The sequence below is a fragment of the Cynoglossus semilaevis genome, chromosome 4 (assembly GCF_000523025.1).
Source record: "Cynoglossus semilaevis isolate Cse_v1.0 chromosome 4, Cse_v1.0, whole genome shotgun sequence".
NCBI lineage: Eukaryota > Metazoa > Chordata > Actinopteri > Pleuronectiformes > Cynoglossidae > Cynoglossus > Cynoglossus semilaevis.
Genome location: NC_024310.1, coordinates 3,751,338 through 3,761,364, shown reverse-complemented (window position 1 = coordinate 3,761,364; position 10,027 = coordinate 3,751,338). Strand labels below are relative to the sequence as shown.

At 41.8% G+C, this 10,027-nt stretch overlaps 1 protein-coding gene across 1 annotated transcript in view; it reads right to left on the bottom strand.

Moving 5' to 3' along the window:
- ankrd13b (ankyrin repeat domain 13B) overlaps positions 1-10,027 on the bottom strand; it is a 33,864-nt gene that overhangs the window by 15,879 nt on the left and 7,958 nt on the right. The window contains exons 2-6 of the mRNA XM_025055214.1: positions 5,067-5,202; positions 3,554-3,678; positions 2,478-2,523; positions 1,956-2,099; positions 1,469-1,709 (exon numbers count right to left, since the gene is read on the bottom strand). Of these exons, the coding sequence (XP_024910982.1) occupies positions 1,469-1,709; positions 1,956-2,099; positions 2,478-2,523; positions 3,554-3,678; positions 5,067-5,202 (692 nt within the window). The remainder of the gene's footprint in view (positions 1-1,468; positions 1,710-1,955; positions 2,100-2,477; positions 2,524-3,553; positions 3,679-5,066; positions 5,203-10,027) is intronic.

Genomic DNA, 10,027 nt, shown 5'->3' with positions numbered 1-10,027 from the left:
AAAATATTGGCATGTGGAGAGAAGTGCTGACTAAGGAAGTGTGCTCAGAGGTGACACTGAGGTCTCTGACAGTCTGACGGGGAGACGATTACCCCGTCACCACGGCTCTGACTCATCTCTCCTCTCTTTGCTCTCTTTCCTATTTCCTCCAGTAACATCCACTTCCTTGGTTTTACTCTATTTTTGCAGTTTTTCTCCAACCCACAGTCGAGTGTTTTATCGCCCACGCAGTGGAAGACAAATTAATTTTTGATTTACCATTTTTAACTGTGTGGCCCGAACATCAACTCTTCTCTCACCCCTGAGATTCTTACACTTTTTGGGTCTTCTGGTTTTCTATATTTACCTCTCTCTCTCCCTTCCTTACCCTCTCTCTCTCTCTGACCAAGACTGTCTCTTGTTCTGCCATTTGAAGGTCCATTCCTTTTGTGTTACACCAGTCTTATCTCACACTCTGACTGGAATGACTGCTTTAAAACCATTCCAATAAAAAATGTATTTTTTATACAACAAAAAAAGAGAATTACTGTAAAAACAAAAACAAACCTGTTTTCTTCGCTTCAGCTCAGTGTATTTAATAATGTGATGTACAATCAAACTTCAAAACCTGTCACAGATGACCAGACCAGTAACATAATTTACTTCATTACAAGTTTATTTTCCTTCAGACCAACCTCTTAACTCCCTCATCTGTCAAACACTCATTGCTCTCAAGGTTCACAAAAATCTCACTGATAATTAGCTTCCAGAAAAAACATCACTCTGGTTTTCAGCCTGTGCATGAACTGAAACTGAAACAGAAACTAAAACAGCGCTCAGTGAAAAATCACTAATGATCTTCTCCTCCTGTTCCTTAATTTAACGGCAGAATTCCATAAAATCTCTCATCAAATCTTCCTCCACCGTCGTCACTGTCTTCTCCTGATTCACATCCACTCTCTCTGGTCTCCTACCTTCTAGTTAGTTGGTTAATAATAACTCTAATATGAGGTACAGCATGAGGCTAAAAATGCAACTGCAGCAAAAGTTGAGAACATTTGTCACAATGACAGAAACCAACAAAAGTGATTTTGATGAACAAATGACCCAGTTTAACCCTTTAGTTTTTGGCTCTGACCACTTTCCATGACTCTGATTTCTTCTGGTTCTGTTCCTTCTCAGTTTCTCTGATTTTGTGATGTGCATTTTGACAGCTATCAAAGAACGTGTCACTGTGGCTGCGGCGAGGCTGTGTGAGGATGTGTGGAACATGAGTGAAAGTCACTCAACAGTAACGGCTCAGGAGTGATGTGTTTACCCTCTGAGGGAGGAAAACAAGCCTGAAGTAAAACCCATCTCCTGTTTGCAGCGATTTTGTTGCTGCCGCAGGATGAAGAATTACTCCTGCATGGACTTGAGGAAATCAAAACCCTGATGTTTATCCTTGATATTTTGAGAGTTGGGAGCTGTAACTCAGAAGATGCCTGACCTCTCAAAGGCGATGTTGCGTGTGTCCAGCTGCGTGGTGACCACAGGTGCGGTCAGTCTGGCTGCTACCTGCTCGTCACTGGGCTGCATCCCTCCCAGAACACCCAGACTTGTGGCGGTGCTGCTGCAGGCGCAGGGATTCCCCCGGTCGGGTGAGAGGGCAGTGAGAGACGACACGGGCAGAGTCTCGCAAAACACCAGCTGCCTGTCGTGGTCGACCTCCATCACCTCTGCACGAGAGTCTGTCGGGGAAGAAAGTAGAAATATGAGAGAATGATTGAGGTCAGAGACTCAGGTGGAAGGTTGGAGAAGAAAGAAAAGAAAGAAAATGTAGACTCAGGTGGAAGGTCGGAGAAGAAAGAAAAGAAAGAAAATGTACCTAATAATCATATAGTATAATAATATGGGTAATATTTCTCAATATGAATGTAACCTGGCAGAACGGTCATGCATGTACTGTGGATCAACGGTGGAGTTCAAACCCTGACCTTGACCCCTGAAAATGAAGCTGCGGTTTCCTCTCTGCCAGGTCATCTGTTCAAAGCCCATCAGGGTGGTGTCCACACGCAGACACTGACCACTCTTCCAAACCCTGTAGGTGTCGCTGGGGCAGATCCGTGACACCAAGGGCACTGAGGACAAACACACAGATGTGGTCTGAACCTCGGTGTGCCTCATTAAACACACACCACATTCATCAGCAGCTACAGCAGATAATACACTTTTACTCCTCGTGGGTCGTTCTTTTCACAGCACCATTATTTTCATTTCAGTGGACGCTCATTTATAACGCTTACTAGAAACTGTTGTGAAGATACGTGTACTTGTGGTTTGGGGTTTAAAATGCTGTTAACAATTAGCTGGGCAGGAAGTGTGTGTGTGTGTGTGTGTATGTGCACTCTGAGTCCACTCTGACAGGAAGAATCAAACCTCCTCAGCTCCAGAGGGAGACGTTAACACGATTAGTTCTGACAGGACTGACACTGGACTGACGCAGAGACTGCACTCACCCCAGCTGGTGAACTCCCATTTCATCTCCACGTAGAAGTCCTGGGCCTGGACACAGAGCAGGAGAGGAGCAGAAATGGCCATTGAGCAGCAGTGAACAGCACAGGAAGCAGAGACCAAAGTATTAATATAATAATGAAATAGAGACACGGAGACTGAGAGGAAGTCATGATTCCGAGGAAGAGGCTGAGAATAATGTGGCTGAGAACAACAGATCAGGGACGAGGTCACGTGCTGGGCGGTTGGTGGAAGAAGTAACTGACAGTTTTAAGCTAAACACATGCGTTTGTCTTGTATTCATTCTGTACCGTATCTAAGAAGGAAAAAAGAGAATTTTTCTTTAACAGAAAAACTGGACTCAGACATGCGTTTGTCTTGTCTTCGTTCTGTACCGTATCTAAGAAGAAAAAAAAAAGAGTTTTTTTCTTTAACAGAAAAACTGGACTCAACTTTTTTGACACATTTCTTTCTGCTGCGGTAGAGGTTTGACGTGTGAGACGCGTTATGACTGATTAGACCTCATCTCACTATTACAGCCCAAATGTATAGAAGAAGGTTGTTGCCTTCAGCTAAGAGAGTACTTTTACCCCTGGGGAAGGGGGTGAGTTCGGGGGGAGGTAAGGTGTGAGAGGCTTTCAATGGAACATGGAATGCTGGACAAAAAGTGTGCTGCTGCTGCTGTAATTCTTGCCTGATAACCAGGCCTCCAGTCACTAGGTGGCAGCACCTCATACAGTGATTTGTACAGATAAGAAAATACATATTACCAGGTTTATCAAAAGTAGTTCAATTCAGGTGGCAGTCAAATCAAGAATGAGCATCCACTGCGTGTATTTCCTACCTTGTGTAGCAAGTGTTCAAATATATTTACAAAACAATTAAGGATATATTTTCACAAGTATTATTTATACATTTAAATATTTTCAAACAGACACTTCACCAATCCCACGCCTGTGCCTTTGCAGATTTAGTTTGGTCTGTGTTATGTTTCATGTATGTGTGGTCACATCACAGCATCTCTTCCACTCTCACTCCCTCCCCTCTCCCACTCAGTGTGTGCATGTGTGTGAAATCCCACTTGGCGAAGCCGCTCCAGGAGGACGGGGATGCCCGCCAGTCGCTTGGCAGTCCTCTGGTAGTCACGGTAACGGAGCACGAGACGCACTAATTCTGGATCTCTGGTGCTCACCGCCTCCTGGAGAACTGAGAGAGACAGACAGAGAGTGAGAGTAAAGCAGAGACGTTCACTGAAGCCTCATCTAAAATTGATGTTCTCCAGAAGTTTAGGGGCCGGTGGGGATTGAAGTGGAACTGAAGTAGGCCAGAGGAAGAGCTGCTGCTAACAATTATAGACTTTCACTGTGCTACGCAGCGCACAAGGCGTGCTACAATTTAAAAAAAATGTTTATTGGTCAATATACGGCTCATTTTTGGAATAAAACAAGTGTTATCTCTAGATAGGGATTAAATTAGGATGTTAAACTGAATGATATGGTGCAATTCCATATAAATTTAATTCCATTTGTTTTTGTTTTTTTTGCCAATTGTACTACCGCCTCACTGCACTGCACAGAGTCAGCAGAGAGAGGCATTATGGGTGATTTGTCCTTTTGTCTAATGCAGTCAAAGTCACACAGGGACCAAAACTGAGCAGAATTCTCATCAGTTTAAATGAAAATCCGACCAGTGGGAATTAAAAGTGTGGACGCGTTTGCAAATAGTTCCAAGCAGGGGTGCAGCTGGGGGGCGCTGCTCCCAGAACTGTTTGTTCTTTATGAACAATTTATGGGATGAATTATACTGGACTGGACTGTGTACTGTTTCTGCACAAAATGAATGCACGGCTGCTTCTTTGCATCAAACAGACCCAGAGACGGTTCTGGGTCTGTCTGTCCCACTGTGGTCTCAGCTGTCTGTCCTGGAAGTCAGATTGATATGTGTATCATAACAGATGACTTCCATCTTTTACTTCCATACAAATGACATCACCAGATGGATGGTAATTAGACGCAGTTTTATATTAATGAGTCTGAAATGATGGCGTTCACCTCTGAGGGTCATTTAAATATTCATGGTAAATACTGTTTGTACATTGCAAACCCACTATTTATTCATATTTGTCTCACTGTTTATATTCATACCACAGAGTAATAATTACTTGCCTTAATAACTGCATTTACCTTTGGCAAAGTTTCTTAATGTAAGAAGTATTGCTTAAAAAAAAAGTTTTTCTAGAACAGGGGTGTCAAACATATAGCCTGCGGGCCAAATCAGGTCCGCTAGGGGGTTCAATCCGCTTTCAAACTGCATGATGAATTTTGTTTTTTTCATGTTGGTGATACTTTGTTAAATTATATTTCATTAAGTATTAATATTTTCCAATGTTCTTGTACTTATTTGCAGGGAAACAAGGGCAGGAACATGCACTTATTGTTTTTCATAAGTAATTATGTTTTGATTTAACAAGTCCAACTGACTTGACATCTGGGCCTCTGAACCAAAATGCGTTTGACACTCCTGTGTTAGAAGGAGTTGGTCCAGTATTAATTCAAGGATTTGATTGTACACAGAATGCGTGCGGTCACACTCACCGGTCCATCCATTGCGATTCTCCTTGCTAACGTCTGCTCCGTGCTGCAGCAGGACTCTGGCGCAGTCCAGGTATCCCAGTGTCACAGCCAGGTGGAGAGGAGTTCGACCACGAGGGTCCAGAGTTTCTAGATTAGTCTAAATGTAGACAGAAAGATAAAGGTGGAAAGGTCTGTCGTTACACTGAGGGTAGTAGTGAAACGAAAAGGTTGTTTGAGGATTACTGCAGAGCTATTTTTGCCCAAAGAAAAGTGAAAATGTTGGGGGAAAGAGCGCCAGATGTTAGGTGATCACCTCACCAACACGGCTGTCGCTGCACTTCTGCAGCCCGCTAATGTTCTGGCTCTGTATAGAATGGACCTCTGCACATTAAAGCTAGATGCATATTTGTGGCTTCACATCTGCTGAGCTTTAAGGCAGGTGAAAAGTCTTTAAAACAGAAACACTTTTGTTTTTTTTCTCCTCAGACTCAAAGTGTTTGTCAGGAAAAGCACAGCATTAATGGCAGGAACTTATTTTTAGCTTAATTACATTAGTCTTAATCTTTGTAATCAATCATGCCGGTGCAATGATGCGTTAAATTAAAACAAATGCTGCGGTCTGCTTTTAAAATCATTACACGGATGTTGTACAACTACAGATCAGTGCAGACTGAGGGCACGCTTAAAATAAAAAGAGAGAGAGATGTGTAAGGATGCACTGAGCCAAGACTGGACATGTGTGACAAATGGAAAGAGGACGCCGACACGTGCCCTGAGTGATCGCCAAGACTCTCACAAGTGTGAGTGCATGAAACAGCGAGAGTCGACGGTGGATTTTATTTTATCTCATGACTTTAGTTCTGGTTCTTCTAATGAGATATTTGTGTTTGTTCATTTAATTCAGTGAAAAAAACCACTGCATCTCTTCACTCTCATCACAGCGTTCCCTTCCCTTCGCCCTTTCTTCCCATATAGCACGACTTATGCTCCACTGTTTTGTGTTCTCCCACTAAACCAGAAACTTTTTACGACACCTGGTCCCAGATCTGTCATCCACTACTCGGCTGACCCAGGGTCAGTTTTATTGATCTGTAGCAAGCTGGTCCAGTTAAGATTTACTCTCTGAGGTGAGACACAAATCAGCGGGCCTTAAGGAAGAAATTATTTAACGGTTTAAAGAGGTTCAGGGTGGCAGCGGTGTCAGAAGTAAGGGTTTTTTTTTTGTTGTTGTTTTTTTTTTTGTGCGTACATAGAACCAGATGGCGGGGTCTGATCCCATCAGCTAAGCTAATGAATTGGTTTGATAAAAATTATAGAAATTATATAAATTCTTTCAAGGGAGAGAGGGAAAGTACAGATGATAAAATTCCAACCAACAGCATTCATCAATATTATTAAAGTGATGGCTTTTAAAAAACATACAGCACATGGATGGGGAAATACAACAGAAAAGAGAGAGAGAGAGACAGATGGCGGGGGAGGCAGAGCTGAGGGGGATGAAACCCAGGAGTCACAGAGGCTGGGGAGTCAAACACCAGGGTGCTATAGCAGCGAGAAGAAAGTCGGCCGTCAGCTTTATTAGCCAGTGTCTGTTCTGAGTATGGAATCAGGTTCCAAGAACAGCGAGCACTGTTGTGCATGCATGTTCCCAAAGGGCAACACACAGGAACAGGAGTGAGCTCTAATGTTTGTTTAGGTAAAGACGAGGAAGGTCCTGGAAAAGGGTTGTCCGTACGACAGATACTGATTGACTACCAACGTCAGCGGTTACGCTTTCACGCGTGCATCCTCACTCAGCAGTTTCTCAGGACCTCCCTGTCAGGCAGTGACAGGCTGCTCCAAAACTCTTGCGTCACCGCGTCTGCGTCATTAACCTTCTAACCGACATGGTAGCAGATAAGTCGTCAGCAGTATTTTTTTTTTTTAACGGTTAAATCCACAGCACCCATATTGTGAGAAATGTGATGTGATTGCACCTTTCACCTCCATCAGGAACCAGCTGCAGTGATTTGATGCTGTCATTCGGCCCAATTTGCATCAGAAGTAGAAGCGGAGACAGGGAGGAAGTGAATGTAATGACAAGCGACAGTTTGACTCTTCACCGACGGAGTTTTATTTACATCAAGAGCTCCAGACAAGGTTCTCGGCTGCACAAACTTTACTGACAGAGCATGACAGGGCATGGGAAGGTGAAGTGACAGGTTCTGCAGCCACATGTTTCAGGTCTTCTGTGCCAGATGAATACAGAATCTATATTTATGTGTAATTAGAAACCCTACAGCCTATGTCGCCTGTATGTCTACCACAGGGGTGTCAAAAATAATTTTAGTTCAGGGGCCACATTCAGCCTGATTGATGTCAAGTGGGCTGGATCTGTACAATCATTATATAATTACCTATAAATAGCAATAAATTCACCGAACTTCACCAAGTGGGCCAGATTGAACCTCCCAGCGGGCCGGTTTTGGTCCATGGGCCATATGTTTGACACCCCAGTCTAGCATGACTAGAAACTGCAAGCGACAGCTCCTGTGTTAATTATTGGAGTTCAGAGAGTCCGTTTCCCTGTAGGGATTAATACAATACTAAAAAGTAAAAATAGTGTACTCAGAATCCCATTTTTTGCTCACTCATAGACCATAACATGAGACGGATGTTATTTTAGTCTCTGGAATGCTGACACCAAGACAAAAACAAAAACCCTGTAGGGTCCTGTAATCAACACTCGGTTTAATGATTTATAAAAATTAAATGACATTTTATTAATGTTTGATAGAAGTACATCAACCTGACCTTTGTCTCTCTCTCTCACACACACAAACCATTACCCTCTTTTCTGGGCCCCTTACCTTTACTGACTTAATCCTACCCTAGACTGTAATTCTCATCCCTAATCCTGAAGTAAATCTGAAAACCCAATATGGCCTCTCAGTCAGTGAGGATGTGGAAAATGTTCCACAAAAGTGTCCCCACAACAATAGTATTTACCAAAAACAAATCAGCTGCACACACACTCACACACACACACACACACACAAACAGCAGTGTCACTGTCATTGTTTGCCCCGTGTGGTTTGGTAGTTAGAGAGGGGACATTATGTCACCTCTGCTGGCCCTCGGGCTCTCGCCACTCTTCACTCCACAATAAAACTAAAATGAGGGCACGCTGCGATAACATAAAGACTGTCAGGTTTGCGCTGAGGTTTTTGTCGCAGGTTTTTAATTTTTTTACACAAAAATCACACTTGAGTTGCTATAAAAATATATGATATTATATTAGAATTTTGACAAATTTTTGAAATAGATGTCTCAGTAGGAGTGCTTAGACCTTTGACTGTCTCAGGTTGAATATTAGAATATAATAAATCTAACTGATTAAGAATATTTGATTAAAAATATTTTCAGGATCAACCCAACACTCCTTAAAAAAAATCGTTCCTGCTTAAAAAAAGGTCGAGCTCCTAATGAAATCACATCCCAGAATTGGACCGTGAACTCAGACTGAAAAAAACTTCTAATATTAAGTGATTAAAAGTACATTTAGAAAATAAAGAACATGTCACCCTGTAGTAAACAAGTTTTTATTATAAATCTAATTAAAAACAATGTAATATAATTTATTTTCCTGATTAAAATATAGTTCAAGTGCATTAACCACCTCAGTGATGTATTGTTTCCCTTTTCAAGTCAACAACAAAGCACCCTGTCCCTGTTCCTGCAAACTGTTTCATTACAGACCTATAATTGGTCCTTGTCGACGTCTAGTAAATTACACACATTTCCAGGTTACGTTAGAGATCGTTTTAATTTCACTTGCTTTTTTAATTGCATCCGGTTTTGTTTTTCCAATAAATTCTGATTGGATTAGAAAAGTATTTAACAGTGTTAATTTTATTGAAAAAAAAAAGTTTCATCAGTGCTTTTATTAATAATTAAAAACAAAACTTTAATGGAGAAATAAACTGACACTTTCATCAGATAATGACGTCTATGATGAGCCCAGACCTTTCTGTAATGGTTGCATATATATTTGTATGTTTATATACATATATGTTTATATATTTATTATATGCATATATTACAAAATATTGCAGTTGCTCTATGATTTATTGTTGTATTTCCCCGACTATAAGTCACCCTATTTTTGGCTGGGTATGCGACTTATACTCAGGTATGATTTATTATTGTATTTCCCCGTCTATAAGTCACCCTATTTTTTTATCCTTTGGCTGGGTATGCGACTTATACTCAGGTGTAACATATATATTAAAATTATATATTAAACACACCTATTCACCCTGTTATTCTCTATTCAATTATTATCATAACAAGATCAAATGTCTGTTCTTGGTCTCAGATTTGGTAAAATATACCGATATATGTTTTGCATTTTTTGGCTGGTGCGACTTATAGTCCAGAAAATAGGGTACATAAATACCGTACACTAAACCTATAATAATTCCGTCCTTTACCAAAACTCCATAATCAAACAATTCAACACGATCTCTCTACGTCTTATTCATTGCATGCACTCCAACCCTCACCTCCGTAAAGAGCCTGGCGGAGGTTGCATTATTGATAGGCACATGCGCCTTCCCTCACCTCCTGCTCAGCGTGGGCCCAAACCGATGCAGCGTGGCAGGCACTTTGGTCGACATCAATCTTTCATATAAATACCACGGCACAAACGCACACGGAGTTGTGCATAAACAAATACAGATTACCCAAAACGTTTCTGCGCGGCAGCAGAGCTCAGGGTGGCGAATGAAGATAAAAATAAAAATAACTTTTTCCTCCTCCAACTCTCTGTGTGTCTCTCCATCCAGGGCAGACTTCAGAAAATGCAGTGCGGCCATGACAGCCTGATACGGTTTCAACGTGACACTTCCTCAGAAAAGAGAATGGTACAAATCGATCATCATGCTTCACACAGGACGGAGGGTGAGGATTAAATGTTCTGTTGCAAAACCAAGCCCCCCCCC